Below are 21,447 nucleotides of genomic sequence, written 5' to 3'. Positions count from 1 at the left end.
TATCACTTATTCCATTAGGTATCACTTATTATCACTTATTCCATTATAGACACTTCACTTAGCAGTTGGTAAAGATTTTGATTCCATAAAATTAAAACACACTGTCTTTCTTCCTACATGGACAGCTCTATCCAATACAATGATTCTATTCATAATCTATCATGACTAAATTTTTCAGTCTCAAACAGCCAGTCTATGACTCAAACAACCTCAGTCAGGAAAACAGAAAATGTTTTGTACGAATGCATAATCCACAAGGGCTACAGTAGACATTGTCTTAAGTGAAGCTCTCTGACTGCTCGTAACAATATAAAAATCCTCCGACATACCAAAAGCTTTTTTCTCCTGTGCCATCAAGAAGATCCTCCACCTTTCAGACTGTCTCCTGCTCTCTAATCGATACTGCGTACTTTCCACTCTGTTGTGCTCAGATTATCTGTCAGATACACATAATGCACAGCTCCAAAAGTAGGTCATCTCTTTTTTTGCAGCATCCTTTTTCATGAAGACATAGGCAGATTTTACAAAGTCATTTTACCTGAAACAACCTCCCCACCCTTTCATTTGAGGATCAATGTAAATCATCATGGTTGTACGGCCCTTCCGAGGAGGAAAACTGGAGAATAAATTGTTCTGCTTCTGTTTTGAGAAGACAACTCCAAAGCTTTATGGTTAAAATGACAGTAAACTTACTACACCTTCATGTCGATAAATACAAGGCCAGTTGTACCCACCAAATAACTAGTGATACTGGTCGTCTTTTGTAGATGATGGCCTTTCACTGATTTGTGAATGGTGTCTAATTGAATTGATCAAAAGTGACTGTAAAGACATTTATAATATGTGACCCTGGATCACAAAACCAGTCACAAGTCGCACGGGTATATTTGTGGCATTAACCAACAATACATTGTATGGGTCAAAATGATCGATTTTTCTTTTATGTCAAAATCATTAGGATATTAAGTAAAGATCATGTTCCATGAAAATATTTTGTACATTTCCTACCGTAAATATATATAAAAAAATATATTTTTATGAGTGGATGCCGCAAAATCGTGAACATAAATGAACAACTTTAAAAGCGATTTTCTCAATGTTTCGATTTTTTGCACCCTCAGATTCCAGATTTTCAAATAGTTGCATCTCGGCCAAATATTGTCCTATCCTAACAAACCATACATCAATGGAAAGCTTTTTTATTCAGCTTTCAGATTATTATTCTATTCATATTAGTTTTCTATTTTAAATAAAAGCTGCTCTTTTGAACTTTCTACTTATCAAATATTCCCCCCCAAAAAATTATCACATTTCCAACAAAAATGTTATGCTAACTGTTTCCAAAATTGATAATAAGAAATTCTTGAGCACCAAATAAGCATATCAGAATGATTTTTGAAGGATTTTATTAGTAATGGCTGCTGAAGTAATGGCTGCTGAAAGTAGTGGCTAATATTACAATATTCACAACATTACTATCTTACTGTATTTTTTATCAAAGAAATGCAGCCTTGGTAAGCATAAGAGACTTCTTTCAAAAACAATAATAAATCTTACCAACCCCAAACTTTTGAAAGGTAGTGTATAACACAAGGATGCTGACTGTATTCTTGACTGAGCAGTACAGGTGAATATATAAAGAAGGACGTATAGGACAACCATAACCAAAGGAAAGCATCTTAAAGGAACATTTATGACTTTTTCCAGTGGGATGTTTCAGGCCCACAGTAAAACTTAATGAGAACCAAGGTACGTTATAAACAGAGAGTTATAAATATTGCACAAGCAGATAACCGTATGCTTCAGTCCATAAAGCCATTTTTTGGTTCACAGCTTGTATTCCAAAGCTCATAAAGTCATTACATGGCTGAAAACAGATGACAAAAAAATCATGTTGAAAACATGGCCAAACTTGCCTGAAGATATGGGCAGACAAAAAGAGACCAAACTGGCATGGCTGTAAGGCCAATGTCAGGGAGCAAGCAAAGTATTCTATTTAGATATAGTCTGACAGTGAAATTGCTTTCGCCTCCATTAGTCACCTGACCTGGTTTTGCCTATGTATTTCCAAATAATACCTGCTTTCTGCCACACAAGCTGGCACAGGGAAACTTTATCAGCACGCCAAGCTCCATCTCAGTGGTAGGGCTTCCATTAACTCTGCGACTGGGCTTTCACACGGCACCTTCCTCCTAATCCTCCATCCTCCTTTAAATGACTGCATTGAATTCTAAGTGAGTGAGCCTGCTCTCTATACCAATGCCAGTAAAATCAATGAAAAAGCATGGACATTCTGTCAAGTAGTGACCCTTGGGCTATGTGTTGCAAAAGTGCTTAAGCTATTCAAAATTGAATTGTCCGTGCAACGGACATAGTACTTGGGTTAGATACAGTTTTGACTATAGTTATAACTATATATAGGCCAAATGACAATAATTGAAAAAGACATAAAAGTAAGTGTGGTATTATTCAGCTAAGCAGAATGAAAAACATGGCCTATTTATAAACGACTTGTCCCCTGATTCTATTTTCCAAGCCAGCTTGTAGCTTTGACCTTATTGTTCATTAATGCATGAAGATGGCTTCTCACCAGTCCCTGGTTCCTCCCTCTGCTGTCGCTGTATTCAGGTAGCACAGGTTGGTGAAGCTTATTAAAAAAAAAAAAAAAAACAGGTCCTCATGATGATTTGCATTCAAGATGCCAATTTAACACAAATAATAAAAGCTAAAGCATTTTAGCATATTCCATTTAATAAGGTGTTTCATCAAAAAATGTTATGCTCTGTGATTCCGGTTGCTTGCTCAAACAAAACAAACAAACAAAAAAATGTGTAGGAAGATTTAGACGTGAGGGTGAGAATAATAAACACTTGAGAATATAATCAGACTGAGCCATCTGCCATCAGTGAGAAATGCCATGGGATGAACTCGCTCATATCTTATCTATTATAGCTTATATCCTCAGGTTGTTTTTGGGCTGCGGTTTCTTGCCCAATGGAGAAGCATGCCCCTTATAACAGGAATAAATATGTCTAAAAAGGTGAAGGAAGGTATTTTATTTGTTTTACCAGAACAGATAATCTTCCAAACGTCAGGCGGTGACCATCAGCGGGAGGGCAGGGATAGGATGGTGCTTATCTCTGACTGGATAGGTTATGTGAAATCTCTGGTTAGATATGAGATTACTGTTCAAAAATATGCTTATCTTTAACCAACATATATGTCTACCCTACAAGAAATCCTGGCAACCAGCCAACTCATTGCAGGAAATTATGGAAAGATTTGATTGTTTTTATAACCCCAATTGTACACCCCCATTGAATGAGATTACAAGTACTGTAGAAAAACATCAAGTGAGTGGAAATGCTGTCATTACGTCAGAAGATGACAGATGTGATTACTTTAATTCATGGAGATAAAATCTCTATCACTCAGAAATATGCCAAAAAGATCCATAAAAAGATTTATCCATTACTGCAATGTGTTGTGGCTGCATTGTTCAGTAAGTGTTCAGAAAGTAAATCAAATACTTAACAAGTGAAAACTGGCTCTATACAGTGAAAAGAGCTTTGTAAGCAACCTCTGGTAGCAATAGTTCAAACACAAGCACCAAAGGGATGTAAGTCTACAGGGGCCAGTCTACTGATGTGAAGAGTCAATCTAACACTCATGAAAGGTAGCTCTAACAACTGTGGCAGGGCGATAAAGCTATAGACCTGTCTCTCTTCAATGCATAGAGAAGAACAAATGGCTTTGAAAAGACCCAGAGAGCCACAAAAGGCCAAATCAGTCAGCCATATAACAGTGACTTGAATGAATATACGATTATTTTTTTAATGTTCTTTGCCATTTGTTTTAATAGTTACATACACATTTCTCATTCACTCAAGCAGACAAGTATGTTTGCTTTTCAGACCAATGCTCTGTTTTGTATTTATATAACTGCATAACTGTCACACCTGCAGCCACCTAGAAAAGGAGCTTGATTATTATTCCAAAGGATGAATCAGCCTATGAACATCAGAAGCAGAGAGGAAAACAGAGTTTGAACTCTTTGAATAAAAGAGAGGGATTGAAAAATGGAAGATTATTGAAGTCTTTCTTTTCTCCCAGGCATGAGTCCATTGTGCCGAGACTCCAAGACATTTTGATACTATCAGGTCACTTGTACTCCTGCACAGTACAAAAAAAGGCCTGACAGACAAAAGACCAGGATGCAGTGCTAGAGCTTCTTAATGGAATTCTGCTCTATTCAACAGGACTATTGTATTCTTTCAGCCTGACTCCAAGATAGAATAGAGAACAACTAATCAAAGTGGGCTGTCAGCGTGCCTTCATTTGTGTTTGACTGATGAAGGTAAATGAGTAACGATTGATCGTACACTATAAAATGTCATTAATCTGAAATACAATAAAATGTTGGAATGATAGAAACGGACACAAAATAATTTCAAAACTCATTTTAGCCAGGGCAGACCAGTTTTAGTTGTCTGTGGCTTTCGTTAGAATAGTAATAAATCTCATTCTGGTCTATTTTCCTGCTTAGCGGTTTATGCCAAAATGCGGTATACTATTAATTCCATCATTTTTATTCATTTAATTTAGCAAAAACTCTTGAGTATATAAAGTATGAAGCTCTTTGAAAATCGTTAAAGTCAAGTTTGCCGTAGTGCTAGGATTAAAATGTATTTTCTAATAAAAAATAATAATAAAAATGGCCCTTAAAGGTGAACTAAGTAACTTTTTTTACCTTAACTGAACAGCTTCGGAGTCATTGGAATGGTTATATTACTTATTTCGGGTTGAATGGTGGTCGTTTCGCACCCCCCTGGTGCCCGTGAGCGGAAAATACGCACTTGCAACTTTGAGCCGGCGGGCCGCCGGCCGCCGCGTCAGGAAGACTCGCGTGATATCAGGTCTCGCGATGTAAACAATTGCTTTACGGCCAAAGGAATCTGCTAAAATGCTGTCATTATTGCGCTCCCTCACGCTGTCCGAACCCGAATGAAGAAGACGTTTTAAAGAATGTCCCATCTGCTTTGATGTTGTTGATCTACTAGCCTCTGGTGTCTGAGAATCACCAACGAGTTTTTACAACAGTGTTGTCAAATATCTATTCCGAAGCTGTGGGGGGAGCTCTAGAGAGAAACCTGCGAGCAAAAAGCGAGAATACAGCGAAGAAATCCCGAAGCTACTGAGTGCTGCTTTAATGGATGGAGGGTCAGGTAATAACTGCACGCTATCACAGAAAGAGGAATAATGACAAATGAATCTACAAACCGGAGAAAAGGAGAGGAGCTTTCTCTGCCATTACCTGAATCATTCAAACAGGAACAGAGAGAGGAGAAAAGAAGCAGTGATAGAAAGCTGAGAGAGAGCGTGGGCGCATCCATAGAGTTGATTAGTAAGCCCATTAGGAGCAAGAAAGATGTTCATTGTGTAGGACTCCACAGTGAAGTATGCGGGGTCAGCTGTGGCTGAATATTGGAAGTTTAAGCTTTGTTACCTGGGAAAAATAGCTTCTGCATTTCAACATGTTTAATCCATAAAACCATTATTCTAAAACTAATGTCTAGCACTAAAAATACCTGTATTATTGGAAACATGTATGGGGCATATACAGAGGCACTTTAGACACTCTTAAAAATACAGCGGGGGAAATAAATTTATAATTCTCAGTAAATATATTTCCAAAGGTGCTATTGACATGGAATTTTCACCAGATGTTGGTAACAACCCAAGTAAGCCATACATACATAGAAACAAACAAAAATAAGTTCAGAAATTAAGTTATGTGTAATAATGTGAAATGACACAGGGAAAAAGTATTGAACACATTAAGAAAGGGAGGCGCAAAAAGGCATTGAAAGCCAAGACAACTGCTGAAAACTTACAGTAATTAAAAAGCAATCCAGCCCCCCGTCAGTGGAAATTAATAACAGCTGGTTCAGTCCCAAATGATGGCCTACAAAAAGGTCTCATTGCCAAGGTGTCACACAAGACACATCTCATGATGGGTAAAAGCAAAGAGCTGTCTCAAGACCTTCGCAACCTAATTGTTGCAAAACATAATGATGGCATTGGTTATAGGCGCCATTCTAAGCTTCTGAATGGTCCAGTGAGCACTTTTGGGGCCATAATACGGAAGTGGAAAGACAATAATTTCACCATAAATTTGCCTCGACCAGTGCTCCTCGCAAGATTTCTGATAGAGGAATGAAAAGAATAATCAGAAGAGTTGTCCAAGAGTGTTGGAAAGTTTTCTTTCATCGAAGCAAGACCAGGAGACGTTGGGATAAGCAGAAGTGATTTATTGGGATCTTCGCTGTGTGTCGTCTGTAGTGTTCTTCCAAGTCTAACTCAAGACAGTTGCCTTGCAAATTTATAGACATTTAGGGGGAGGGATTTACACTGAGGTTGAACAAAGAGCCAAAACCAAGTTGTATGGTGTTTTTAGGGTAATGTGCACTGCCATTTCTCCTCCAAATATGGTGTGTATTATGGCATCCAAACAGTTCAATTTTGCTCTCATGTGACCACACTATATTCTCCCCAGTATTTCACTGGCTTTTCCAAATGTTGTGCAGCAAACTTTAAATGAGCTTCAACATGCTTTTTTTCAGTAATGGAGTCTTGCGTGGTGAGCGTGCATACAGGCCATGGCGGTGGAGTACATTACTTACTGTTTTCTTTGAGACAACAGTACCTGCTATCTGCAGGTCTTTTTGAAGCTCTCCACAAGTGATCCTTGGCTCTTGGACAACTCTTCTGATTATTCTTGTCACTCCTCTATCAGAAATCTTGCGAGGAGCACTGGTCGAGGCAAATTTATGGTGAAATTATTGTCTTTCCACTTCCGTATTATGGCCCCAAAAGTGCTCACTGGACCATTCAGAAGCTTAGAATGGCGCCTATAACCAATGCCATCATTATGTTTTGCAACAATTAGGTTGCGAAGGTCTTGAGACAGCTCTTTGCTTTTACCCATCATGAGATGTGTCTTGTGTGACACCTTGGCAATGAGACCTTTTTGTAGGCCATCATTTGGGACTGAACCAGCTGTTATTAATTTCCACTGACAGGGGGCTGGATTGCTTTTTAATTACTGTAAGTTTTCAGCAGTTGTCTTGGCTTTCCATGCCTTTTTGAGCCTCCCTTTCTTCATGTGTTCAATACTTTTTCCCTGTGTCATTTCACATTATTACACATAACTTAATTTCTGAACTTATTTTTGTTTGTTTCTTTGCATTTATGGCTTACTTGGGTTGTTACCAACATCTGGTGAAAATTCCATGTCAATAGCACCTGTGGAAATATATTTACTGAGAAAAATGATGACGTGTTCAATACTTATTTCCCCGCTGTATATGACAAGAGAGACTTCCGGGTTAAGGATGGAGTAAGACGTGTTTTTTGGAGCTCTGCTGACTCAAATTTCATTAAAACAAGAAAACATAAAGTTTGCTATTGATCTCGAAGCCTTTATAGTGTTGCATACGTTCAGTATCATTTGCAACTTGCTTTTTAAAATGCCGTCGAAGAAACAAGGGAAGAAAGATGCTGCTGTGGGAGAATGTTTGGCCGAGACCGCGGGCTTGCTGGAAGAGGCCTGCTCAACCGCAAGTAACGACCCGGTGCTACTTGCAATTGAATCACTCTGAGTGGATTTGGGCAAGGTTAAAACTGATATTACAGAGAGCTTGAAAGGAGATATGGCGATGCTGGAGAGGAAAATTTATGCAAAGTTTGATGCAATGCAGTTAATCATAAATGACCACCGTACAACTCTCGAACACCTTGAACTGACCGCTAACAAAACTACAAGCCAAAGTTAAAGGTCTGTCCGAGGAGGTGTCAGAACTAACGGAGAAATGCATCGATCTGGAAGGCCGTTGGAAAGCGGTCAAGGTGCCAGAGAATTTGTAGCTAAGCTGCTCATGGAGGTGCTTGGACTAGATGAACTTCCTGTTCTGGACAGAGCGCACCGATCTCTTCACTCCCAGGCCTGAGGACAGTGATCCGCTGCGCCAGTTCATCGCTCGAGTGCATCATGGCCATGTCATGGAAAACATCATGCGCAAAGTGTCATCACAAAGAAAGCTAACCTTTAACGGTCACTCAATCCAGATCTTCAGAGACTACCCTTCAGCTTTGGTCAAACGGAGCAGCCTTTGCCAGAGTACTACAGATCCTTCGGGATAAACCCAGTGTGAAGTTTGGCACTCTGTATCCTGCGAAGCTGCGGGTGACGTACATCAAGGGAGAGAAACTTTTCACCGATGCAAATGAAGCATGGAAATTTGCAGTCGAACAGTTTGGGGCAGTAAAGTAGATGTTGAACAATAATTTTTCAACTTGGAATGTTAAATGGCTGAATGAACCAGTTAAGAGGGGGAAAATACCATCTCATTTAAGATCACTGTCTTCGGATATTATGTTCCTGCAAGAGACTCATTTGAAACGCACTGCCCACGTTAGACTGAGGTGCAAGTGGATTGGACAAATATATAATTCAAATTTCTCTGCCAAATCTAGAGGCACAGCTATCCTTATCCGTAAAGGAGTTCCATTTAAAAATAATCAGACTATTTCAGATAAAGAAGGGAGACATGTGATAGTTGTTGGAGAAGTATTTTCTGTGCCATTGACATTAGTCAATGTATACGGACCAAATTGTGTTTTTTTTTTTAATTGTTTGACCTAATTCCTGATATTTCAGATACAAACACCACAATTGGGGGCGATTTTAACTGTGTCCTAGATTTTAACTGTGTCCTAGAAAATAGTTAGTTCCAATTCCAGTAAATTTTTAAATGCATAAGCAATTCTAATATGTTTGATGTGTGAAGAATTCTCTATCCGATGGATAGTGAATACTCTTTTCATTCTCAAGTCCATAATTTCTACACCCGAATAGATTATTTTATTCTGGATGGTAAACTTTTGCCCCAGGTCTGTACGGCTAAATATATAATAATAATATTGTTATCTCCGATCATAGTCCAGTGACTTTTTCTATTAAAATAGTAATATGGAGAAATCACAAAGAAATTGGAGGCTTAATTCTTATTTACTTATAAATAAAGTCTTTATCAATGACATAAAACAGGAGATAAAACCCTGTCACATGTCTCTAGGGGTGATATGGGACACATTTAAAGCATACATTAGGGGTTGTATTATCTCCTATCAAGCATCTAAAAAAAAAGAAGTAGGGTTGAATTAGAGGTATCGGAAATTAAAATGTGAGAATTAGATATTGAAAATGCTAAACAGCCATGTATTGAAAAATATAAAGAAATTTGTGCACTTAAATACAAATTGAATCAAATTCTCTCTTCTAAAATGTCTAAATCCTTTCTGTATGTAAAGCAAAAATACTTTGAATTCGGTGATAAACCTCAGAAACTTTTAGCTCGACAACTCCGTAAAATAATATCTGAACGTACAATATACAAAATTAGCTCAGACAAAGGAGAAATTCTCACTTCCTCTAGGGATAGAAATAGTAGGTTCCAGACATTTTATGAGGCACTATACTCGTCTAAAGGAAGTATAGATCCTACAGTTATGGCTCAGTTTCTAGACCAACAGAATCTTCCCTAATTAAATCAAGAACAAGTTGACGAGTTAGATGCAGAAATTACTATTAAAGAAATATCAGATACTATAAAATCTCTAAAAGGCTGTAAAACTCCTGGTCCAGATGGATTTTGTGATGAACTCTATAAAGCGTTTAACAAACTACTATCACCTTATTTACAGTATATAGGGTTTACAAACAGGCATTTATAGATCACCCCCTACCGCCCTCCCTAGATGAGGCAATTATTATTGTCGTCCCAAAAAAAGCAAGGAACCCAGAGGAACTGGGTTCTTATAGGCCAATCTCACTACTAAATACAGATAAAAAAAAATCTGGCAAAAACTTTGGCACATAGATTAAACACAGTAATTAGAAACTTGGTGCACCCAGATCAAACCGGCTTCATACCAAAACTTAACTCTTCTTCTAATCTTAGGCGTCTCTTAAACATAATGTACTCTTCCAGAGGCCTGGCACAAGATTTAGCCATTTTGTCATTGGATGCGGAGAAGGCATTCAATCAAATTGAATGGCCTTGTCTATTTGTGCTATTGAAGAAGTTTCATCTTGGAGAAAATTTAATTTCAAGGATTACATTTTTGCACTCTAGTCCGTGTGCAAGAATTCTCACAAATAAAACAATATCCTCTCGTTTTAATTTACATAGTTTGCTTTAGCGATTGAGCCCTTAGCGGACGCCATTAGAGTCCATTCTGGTATTAAAGCCTATAAAACCAGAAATACTGATAATAAATTAGCGTTATATAATTTTATTCCAAATATCCTTAATTTGATTAATTTATATGGTACATTGATATAAAATTAATTGGGACAAAAGTGTGTTGATGCCAGTCACCATCAAAGATTCTTCTTGGCTTCATCACTTGCCCTTTAAGGTTGCTTCAGAACAATTCACATATCTAGGAATAGAGGTGACAAAAAAGTTTTCCAATTTAGTTACGGCTAATTTTCAACTACTGATGTTTGAACTTAAATCCATGATCAAGTTCTGGAGAATGTTTCCTATTTCTCTTCTCGGTAGGGTAAATGCAATTAAGATGATATTTATCCCACAATTTTTGTACATGGTGCAGAACATTCCCGTATTTCTGCCCAAATCTTTTTTCAAAAAATTGCACTCTATTCTGGTTCCTTTTATCTGGGACTATAAAGCCCATAGGATTTCTAAGCAGCACCTATGTAAACCCAAAATACAGGGTGGGCTCGCCCTACCTTATTTCCTTTATTACTATTGGGCAGCAAACCTGAGGGTTCTGACTTCATGGATAGATTCTACTATGATAGGGGAGAGCTGGCTGATGCTGGAACAGGAGGAATGCCTCCCATATTCCATTAACCCAATACTTCTATCACCCACAGGTATAGCTAGTTCACTTTATAATCACAACCCTGTTATTCATAATTCTATTAGTATTTGGAAACAGTTAAAGACGCATTTTAGGGTTACGAAGAGGGGATTTATATATGAATGGAAAATTTCAACAGCTGTGTAAGAAATAATTTCTTTAGGTACCCTCAAATTAGAGACTTTGTGGAGTTTTTTTTTATGCATATTTGTTAGGATGTAAGTTTTATTTGTTTGCATACAAAAAGTGTAGTTACAAATGATCTTCTGTTGAAATGCCAAATAAAAAAAACATTTAAACACCAAAAATATATGACAACAATAAAAAATATATATCAAAGCAAGTTTAATTTATATTAAAGATACTTTTCAAGCAAAAAAAGAAAACAAAAATCACAAAACCGTTCAAATTATGAAACAATTGATGAATGAAAATCTTTAGACCATCTGGTCATTGTAAAAACAAGTTTGTTCAGAGAAAAGGTCTAGAATCATACGTTTGCAGATCTCACTTGGTTTGACATTTTGTTATTGAATGCAATTAAATCCATTAATTTTAAGTGTGGCTTAAGTGTCCAAAACTGTCTAAATACTTTTGGGGGGATGTCTCACATCTGCCTGTTTCAGTATGCAAAGTTATTTGTATGATGTGACACGTTAGATTTAAATTTAGATTGATTAGTTCAGTAGACACTTTTACCCACACTGACTTACAAATACAACAACCAATTCATTACCCCCAGAGAGGAATGGTAACAGTAGCAGTGTTTCAGCAACAGATCTTCTTGATAAAACTACTAATGATTATGTGGGTGTGCATAACTGTGGTGTGCATTTAAAACTAAAACCATAATAGAGACATTATGAGCTATTATGTATTATAGCTCCATAATGATTTCTGCTGTGTAAAAGACATTTATATGTAACTTCTGTCAGCTACCTGTGTACCTATCTGCACATATATTGTCCCATATCTGTTTATTAGTGCAATATTTGTTTTTACAGAATTAAATAATAGATTACAAGATGTCCCGTCTAAAATTTTGCAGTAGTCGCAATGACTCATCTTTTACCTGCAGTGAGAATATTTTTTCATATGAGTTTGTGCTCTAGAGGTATAAAGGAGTAGCAAATAGGGAATCAGCTTTGAGCCTGAGCTGATGTGTCATTGTAAATGAAATGGCCATGCCGACATCTGAGAGAGGGCAAATGACTGATACTGAGAGTGAGAGTGGGCAATTTTGTATGTGCAGATTTTTTATGTGTCCAAGGCCACAAAAACATGACATTTCATAGTTAAACTATCCAACCAAACCCTGTTCCAGAACCAAGGGAGCTTCCTTGAAACATACTCATCTAATTACAATGGAAAATATTACCCATTATTTGTATGTGCTAAGTATTTTGTGGCTATTAAAGATTAGCATTTATGACTTAGCAAATATGCTAACAGAAAAACTTCATTGGAATCAGTTGTGTATCACTTCTCCCATGTACAGTCAATCAGTTGTTTCAGCTAGAATACCTAATTAGAAGGAGATTCTGGTACAGGGCAACAGAATCTTGAACAAACTGCCATCTGTAAGACCTGAATTCTTCACAAACACTGTGTACTCACTGATGTGTACAGATGGCCTTCTCCATTCATGGCAATGTACAAGCCCGTCTTCACAGACTGAATAGCAACGACCCGAAGGCCCACAGGAATGAGGTTGAACAACGCTGTAAAACAATACAGGGGTTAACAAATGCGAATTTCCCATGAATTCAAATTTCAACAAATAATATCTGAAATAAGAAGTGTGGAATTGTGGAATTACTGTCAAATTTGAAAATTAAGAAAATTTGAGTACAGTAACGTGCTTTTGAATGTTGCTATGCAGTTCTCAAGAGTGATTATGATATAGAACAAACCAAAGTCCTGCACGCGGACGGGTGAACAGCTAATTTTGATGTAAGGTTGCGAGTGCGAGTCGGGAATCAATAGGCACGGGCGGACTCCGGGTCCAATAGCCAAGAGACTATTTTGACTGAATTTGGTAACCACAGATAGGCAGCTGCTTATTTGTGTTTGCGCTTTATAGTCTGAAGGCCGCCAAATGTTAAAATGTTTCAACGTGGATTAGCGTTGAGCACAGCAACGTTTGCGCGCTGCCTGCAACTTAAGTGATTGACAGCTTCAGTCATTAAGAGAGCGCTCTTTGTCCGCTTTCTGTATAGCCTACAATCTATTCTCAATTTGAATAAAAGTTTTATTTTTTATGCTGCTAAGAGGACCAATGTCCGCTTATACACTGCAGAGTTTCAGGAGAGACAACCGCATTTAAATGCAGAGTGAATCCGGTAAAATATCCCTGATCTAATACCTATTATGACAATATAGGCTCATTTGGCCATAATCTTCTAATTTATGGAGAGTTCTGAGCATCAGTATATGGCCTATTTCTGCACATTTGTTCAAAATAGCCTGCATGGGCATATTGCTCACATACAGGAAGTTTTGTTTACACGAAGTTTTGTTTACACGAAGGATGCACTTTCTCATCTTTTTTTCTGTTAATTATCACCATGTGCTGCCACATGTCTATTTACCTTAAATGCATCAACTCAGAATGCCATGTTGGTTTTATTGCTTGTGTTACATATAAATGATTAAATTAGTGCTGCTGTCAGATAATGGGTCAGGTGTTCTGTTAAGTACTGTGGGTTCGGGGCGGGTGAAGGTTTACCAAACAGGGCCCGTGCAGGACTCTGGAACAAACCGCTAACCCCAAAAATAATAGCAAATAATAGCATAATAACGTCACTAAAATAGAATTAGAATGATAAACATTGGGCTTCAAATCTGAACCCATAAACTGAACATGAGCCGCACTCCACAGCGTGCATAAACAAGTGTGGTGCATAAAAACTGATACACAGAAATTGAATGGAGGCCTCATATTATGTAAAATAATTGTTTTTATGCCCAGTGGGCAGCAACAGAAGCCTGGCGCTACAAGCTGGAGCATAGAAGTCTAGTGATTGGAGACAGTAGTAGTACATGGCAGATTTAATGGATCTTTTGTTGTTGGAGCAGCTCTTCGCTTTTGTTAGGTAACGGCCATTGTTTGTACTGGAGGGAAGTAACAGCCTAGCTGGTGACACTAAGTGCATCCAAAGGGGTGATTTAAACCTAAAGTGTAATGAACTGACTTCAACTCACTGTTAATTGGCAGTTAATTTTTCAGTGCTAGAAAATGATTTCAGAAAAGCCCTGTTCTGGAAGACTCTGGTGTGGCAAAATAAGAGTGGGACAGTTACATCAAAGAAAGTTTCTGGAAGTGCTCCACGAGCACATTGGAATGGATTCTTACAAGGGCACCAAAATGGACTTTGCATCCTAGTCTTCCAAAGCAAGCATGACATTGAAATCTCTCATGCCATTTCCTTCTTTTCCTTCTCCTCCTTTTCTCTCTCCCTCCATCTCAATCTACATATGGGTTTGCAGCTTATAGAATTGATATAAATAACCCATATTAATTAGGGGTGGCACGGTTCACAAAACCCACGGTTGGGTTCGTATCACGGTTTTAGGGTCACGGTTTTCAGTTCTGTACGGTTTTTGTTGTTATTTTTTCTTTTAATCTTTAACACTCCAAAGATTTACTTAAGCATATGATATAGCTTAATTATCTGATTATTAATTAATGTATTTCATAAATGGGGCGTGTTTGCAAAACGCAGCTTCTCATTTCCCATTCCGAAGTAATATAGTGAGTGAGTGAGCGGTTACTGTGAGAAAACTTTCAGTGGCCCTGGAGGTCCATCCATCTGTAGTGAGAGCTACGTGGGCTGTGTTGGACAGTTCTTTGTCAATTTCTCCTCGTGTCTCGTCATCATAGGCGTAATTTGCGGGTGGGACATGTTCCCACCACTTTTTGCCGGGTCGATACTATCTCGCAGCACGGATGTACCAATATACAAATAAATAAAACATCTCCAGTTAACTAGCAAAGTATTCGTTTCGTTCGTTTGTTAAATAAGAAGCAATCTAGCGCTGAAATGTGTTTTTTTTTTTTATCAAGAGATCAAAGTGCTCGTTGGCGCTGATACCGTGTTCTCTTGTGGAACACGCCGCAGCGGCCGCACATTCTTCACTCGGACGCGCGCTTCAATCCGTTGAGGAGACTCTACTCTATTCGTTCCGGTGAAATCACAACACAAAATTCACACAAATCTGTCCCTGCTTGATATACAACCACTGATAAACATAATCGTTTTTGATGAAAAAGAAAAAAATATATGAGTGCGGATTAGATCTCAGAACCTATGACACGCTTGGCAAAAGTTCTGCCACTGGACCATTAAAGTACATACGTGAAACAGTCGATCTATGTATTTATTCACGTGAAAAAAAAAAACATATAGTGGAGTAGATCTCTTTAAATGTCTAAGTAAACCCAGTGTACTATTTAAATCGATTGCTGGACATCGTTATGTTATTCTACATATGTCTGATTTATGATTTTGCATTGTATTAGCGCAGGCACGAGGCTACATTGCGCATGCGTCGAACCGTGCGGCGCACACACGCTCCAAACCGAGACAAGCGAACCGAACGGTTCGGATGTTTTTTCATGTACCGTGCCACCCCTAATATTAATATTATTATTTTACTAAAAATGAAAAAAAAAAAAGTAAAGTGCAGTTTATTTTTAAGATAACAAGCATTTTCACAGAAAATCTAATTATCAAATAATACATTAATGATTTTTTTTAGACAAAATGGTTAAAAATCAATGCAAAGATGGCAAAAACTTTATTTCAGAGAAAAGGTGTAGAATTATTTGTTTGCAGATCACTCTTTGTTTGGGATTTTGTTATCTAATGCAATTAAATGTTTTAATTTTTTGCAATTAAATTACATCCAAGTGTGGCTTAAGTGTCTGAAACTATCCAAATACATCTGGGGTTCCAAATATAAATACATATTTGGTTTTGCAACTTATATACATATTTTATATAAAATTATAAATTATATAAAATATATATACAACTATATACATATAACTTATATAAATAAAAAATATTTAATTTTACCTAAAATTAAAACAGGTCATTTTCTTCCTTGTAAGCACTTCTGTTTCCTTTAGGAAAGGAAAATCTAGTTACTTTTATTACCTTAATAAAACTGATTACTTTGAAAAAATTAATAATCAATGTGTTTTTATATTGTTTTTGTAGGTGTCACAACTGTCAAGCGTCATCTTCTCTCGGAGTGTGTGACTGACTGACAGAGAGCCCTCTGTGTGTCACTCTGTCGGTACAGCTACATATTAAAATCAAATTAAGCAGCTGGCCTGAAGCATTTGAAAAGCAGGCCCAGCAGAGCCTAATAATACACCTCTGCCTCCTGAGTTATCATCTCACATGCACACACAAGTCTCCCCAAGGACCAGCCTACTGCCATATCAGCAACAGTGATAACTACAGAAAATTAATCAGTAACAGGGATTTCAAAAGTGTGTGCAGTAAATGAAATGATATGCATTTGTGCACACTTTACCTTTTAAGTGAAGCATTTTCCCCACCAGAAATATCAAGCAGGAGTCATTCCTTTTGAAACATGTCCATGTTTTGATTATTTAGTATGTGCAATGATTATGAAATAGAGGGAACTCACAAGAATTACTACTGTCATCCTTGGTCCCGTCAAGAGATCCATCTGGGTTCATCTGCAAGTAGTATCCCTGCCTGCAATATAACCTGGTCACTATACCCTTGAGCTGGGGATCTGTGGAGAAAGACAGAAAACAACAGTTCTTGAACTATGGAATCTACACACACCATGAATGTAAAAGGAAGTTTATGTAATCTACCAATAAATCACATTAACAATGTAAAGAAATAGTCCACCCAAAAATGACAATTCTGTCATGATTTACTCACCCTCATTTCATGTAATTTCAACTCTTGTGGAACACAAAATAAAGATATTTTGAAAAGCACTGGGAACCAAATAACACCATTGACTGCCATTGTATGAAAAAAAAACATTATTATATTATTAATTATATTTTATGTTCCACAGAAGAAAGAAATTACACAGTTTTGGAACGACATGCGCGTGAGTAAATGATGACAACATTTTTATTTTTGGGTGAGCATGATTATGCAAAAGGATAGCTAAATGTTAAGGAGAAGATGTAAAGAAAATCTGTCCTGGATTAACTATGAGGAATGTTGTGCTGTGCAGTGATTTTAATATGAAGTAGACTCAGTAGCGCCCTCTTTAGCTGGGCCTGATAAAGATTTTTCTTGACCTTCAAGTGCTGAAGTACCATACAGCAAGGCCGTAACCATGTCTTGAACATACAGTCATGTATTGGTATTTTTTATTTAAAAATAATAATTACATGATTAAAAGGGATTTAAGCAAATAAAAAACAAATAAGAATGGCAAAAAAAGGTTTCGGTCTAATAATGAAGTAATCAACTATTTGCAAATACTGTTTTATTTTAAAATATGCACACATTCACTATTATTCATGTTTAATATGTCAAAAATGCAAAACATTTATTGTCACATTCAGTTATGAATAACATGAATCACATAAATTAAAGTATATTTTCAAAATCTCATAATAAACAAGTTAAGTAGTTTGCATTACTAGATATTACTGTCAGTCGTTAAACATTTCCATCGTAAAACCGTTGTAAGTAGCTAAACATTTATTTTGAATATCTTACCACCCACACTTCCACCATTAAAACTAAAGCATCATGTTGGAATTCGCACTCATCTTCTGTGAGCAGTAAGACCTGCCTTCTTTGATCTGATTGGCCATCTCAGTCATTTTGACATTGATGAGTGCTGTTAGACCACTGAGGCAGATCAGCCTAAAAATGTAACTTTTAAAACTTTTTGTCATCTTAACAACATTCAAAGCAGAGCGTAATGGAAGGCAGCAGAGCAAGCATCAAGAATATTAAATGTTTTGGGGCAATTTGGCCATTTCTAATTATTGGGGGGGAGGGGCTTGTCCCCCTCAATGTCTATGGTGGTTACGGCCCTGACAGGAATACATTCTTTCTTAATAATAATAAAATGATATTGTCACTATAATGTGATAACTGTAAAGCAGAGTAGCAGAAGAAACAAAGACAATTATAATTTGATATCAACAGTCAGTTTATCAGACAAATCACTGAGGTAACCAGGCAAGTGAGACCGCTGAGTCGCTGTTCACATGAACAGGTTGGGTAGCACTGTAATCTGACTTATAAACAGAACGAAAAGGTTTCATGATTAAAAATGCCTCTGATTTTGCATGCACAAATTGTCATAGGTCTGTTTTTGTAAATAATTAAATTGGATTTAAGGATATCATACTGAAGTAAAAAATAAAGATATTGGAAAGTGTGTCCCCTCTAGGTCTTTTTATGTCAATAACTGATTCTGTATGAATTTGAAAAAAACTCCTGTGTTTGTCATGGTTTCTTGCTTAGAACAGTAAGAGGAAAAGATTGTTTTGTCATATGAGAGTGGAAATCTAAAGGAACTAACAAACCAAGGAAGGTTCTATCAAAACATTATTGACTTCAGAGTTAATACACACATTACAGCTACGTTGTTTTCAGATGCGTCTGCTCAGAAGTATCGCAAAGGGAATACCGGACGTGTGCATACTAGACGGTGCTAATTCAGAAAGACACAGAACAGCAGTTTGCACTGTTGGAACTCATCTAAATACAGTAGACGTGGTGGAGGAGTGTTCAAAAGCAGCAACAAGCATTCACACCAAATTATCTCATTCCAAGTCTTCTGAAGAATTACACAAGGAGTTTTGACTTCAACAATTGTATCAATCAAAATGTCCCAAGTTTTAATATGTGGACATCAGCTAAATTTGCAGTCATACGGGTTTAGAATGACATGAGAAAGAGTAAAATATTTTTTTGATGAACTATTCCATTAAAATTGTAAATGCAGTATGTGAGGATTGTAAAACGATAGTGAGAAAACAACAACAAAAACACAACCTTTGGATGTTTAACTCTGGGGAGGCTGTGTTGTGCTTTAGCAAACACTGCACGGGGGGTAATCACATAAATAGATGCGAGTGACACCAATTTCAAGAGACAGGAAGGGAAAAACCAAAGGATTTTTAACAGCATGAAGTGCTTTAGTCTCATTTGGTTATAAGGGTCTCCTGTGATACACTTAACCAGCCTTGTTGTGCTTAACTCCACGCTGGTAAACAAATAACTACCTTGTCATATTGATGTAGGTACAATGCTGCTGTTTACAGTTGGCCTGCTGCCCTGGATTTGCCTGTGTTACGCTAGGGCAGGGATGAAGAAACTGCCACATCAAAGGTGGAGAGAGAAAAAGATAGAGCGGGCGAGAGAAAAGAACAAAGGAAGGAAGGAGAGGGCGAGTTTAAAGGGAAAGAGAGATACAAAGAATGCTAATCACAGTGGTGCTTTATGATAGCTGCCTCCCCCTACACAGAGATAACGCTGAGACAGCATCCTGAGACGCTTAAAGACAGCAAAGATATCCTCAGAATTTACTTAGACGGGCACTATGAGGAAAAAAAACAAAGAACAATCAAAGAGATGGGCATGAGCTATGGTTCCATGTGCATTCCCAAACTAACGGATGCAATATTGAGAGGATATAGGAAAATTACATTTCCACATTTTCTGAAGAAAATATATGTGGTGCTTGCTAATGCAAAACACTCCTTGAGAGAGGCTGGACTCTCTACCACTCTGGAGTTGCCCATGGTGAAAGGCAGCGGGCTGGTGTGCGTTTGCTTATAGCCCCCCAGCTCAGCCACCAAGTGTTAGAGTTCTCATTCTTTAGAGTAAAGAATGAGAGGGCCGCTTCCTTGCGCCTTCGGGTTGGGGATAGGTCTCTCACTGTCGTGTGTGCCTATGGGCCGAACGGCAGTGCAAAGTACCCGGCCCTCTTTGAGTCTCTGGGAGGGGTGCTGGTAAAGTGCTCTGACTGGGGACCGTTCTACTGGGGGACACGTAGGCAGTGACAGTGACACCTGGAGGTGCGTGATTGGGAGGAACGGCCCCCCTGATCCGAACCTGAGCGGTGTTCTGTTATTGGACTTGTGTTAGGACTTGTGTGGACTGTGATAGTCATAACGAACACCATGTTCAAGCATAAGGGTGTCCATCAGTGCAAGTGGCACCAGGACAGCCTAGACCGAAGATCGATGATCGACTTTGTGGTCGTTTTATCCGACCTCCGGCAGTATGTCTTGGAAACTCAGATGAAGAGAGGGGTGGAGCTGTCAACTGATCACCACCTGGTGGTGAGTTGGATCCGATAGCGGGGTAGGAAGCTGGACAGACTCGGCAGACCCGAACATACTGTGAGGGTCTGTTGGGAACGTTTGGCCGAGTCCCCTGTCAGAGAGATCTTCAACTTCCACCTCTTGCGGAGCTTCGACCGGATCCTGAGGGAGTCCGAGATATTGAGTCCGAGTCGACCATATTCTCCACCTCCACTGTCACCGCGGCCGCTCGTAGATGTGGCCGTAAGGTCTCCGGTGCCTGTTGAAGCGGCAATCCCCAAACCCGTGGCAGACACCAGAAGTAAGGGATGCCGTCAAGCTGAAGAAGGAGTCCTATCAGGCCTGGCTGGCTTGTGGGACTCTTGAAGCAGCTGACGGGTACCGGCAGGTCAAGCGGACTGCAGCCTGGGTAGTTGTGGAGGCAAAAAATCGGGCCTGGGAGGAGTTTGTGAGGCCATGGAGAAGGACTATCAGTTGGCTTCGAAGAGATTCTGGCAAACCGTCCGGAGCCTCAGGAGAGGGAAGCAGTGCCCTACCAACACTGTTTACAGTGGAGGTGGGCAGCTGTTGACCTCAACTGGAGATATCGTCGGACGGGGGAAGGAATACTTTGAGGATCTCCTCAATCCCACCGACACGCCTTCCATTGAGGAAGTAGAGGCCGAGGGCTCGGAGGTGGACTCATCTATCACCCAAGCTGAAGTCACCAAGGTAGTTAAGAAAAAGCTCACATGAAAAAGCACACATCACATGGCGGTCGGGGACAGTACCTCTGGACTGGCAGACCGGGGTGGCAGACCGGGGTTCTTTTCAAGAAGGGGGACCGGAGGGTGTGTTCCAACTACAGGGGGATCACACTCCTCAGCCTCCCCGGGAAAGTCTATGCCAGGGAACTGGAGAGGAGAATTCGGCCAATAGTGGAACCTCGGATTCAGGAGGAACAGTGTGGTTTTCGTCCCGGCCGTGGAACACTGGATCAGCTCTACACCCTCTCCAGGGTGCTGGAGGGTTCATGGGAGTTTTCCCAACCAATCCATGTGCTTTGTGGATTTTGAGAAGGCATTCGACTGTGTCCCTCGCAGTGTCCTGTGGAGGGTGCTCTGGGATTATGGGGTCAGGGGCCCTCTGCTGAGGCCTGTCCGGTCCCTGTACGACTGGAGCAGGAGCATGGTTCGCATTGCCGGCACTAAGTCAGA

General features: G+C 38.9%; 1 protein-coding gene across 5 annotated transcripts in view; it reads right to left on the bottom strand.

Annotated features, from left to right (window-relative positions):
- The window catches only part of fgf14 (fibroblast growth factor 14), a gene marked incomplete at its 5' end in the record, with an annotated part of 151,611 nt that overhangs the window by 31,503 nt on the left and 98,661 nt on the right, over nucleotides 1-21,447 (bottom strand). For all 5 annotated transcript variants that reach the window (XM_081367951.1, XM_081367949.1, XM_081367948.1 and 2 more), the window contains 2 exons: nucleotides 12,571-12,674; nucleotides 16,618-16,728. In XM_081367951.1, coding sequence (XP_081224077.1) covers nucleotides 12,571-12,674; nucleotides 16,618-16,669 — 156 coding nt within the window. The remainder of the gene's footprint in view (nucleotides 1-12,570; nucleotides 12,675-16,617; nucleotides 16,729-21,447) is intronic.

The sequence above is a fragment of the Scardinius erythrophthalmus genome (assembly GCF_964197995.2).
Source record: "Scardinius erythrophthalmus genome assembly, chromosome: 6".
Lineage (NCBI taxonomy): Eukaryota > Metazoa > Chordata > Actinopteri > Cypriniformes > Leuciscidae > Scardinius > Scardinius erythrophthalmus.
This window is presented reverse-complemented; position numbering and strand designations above follow the sequence as displayed.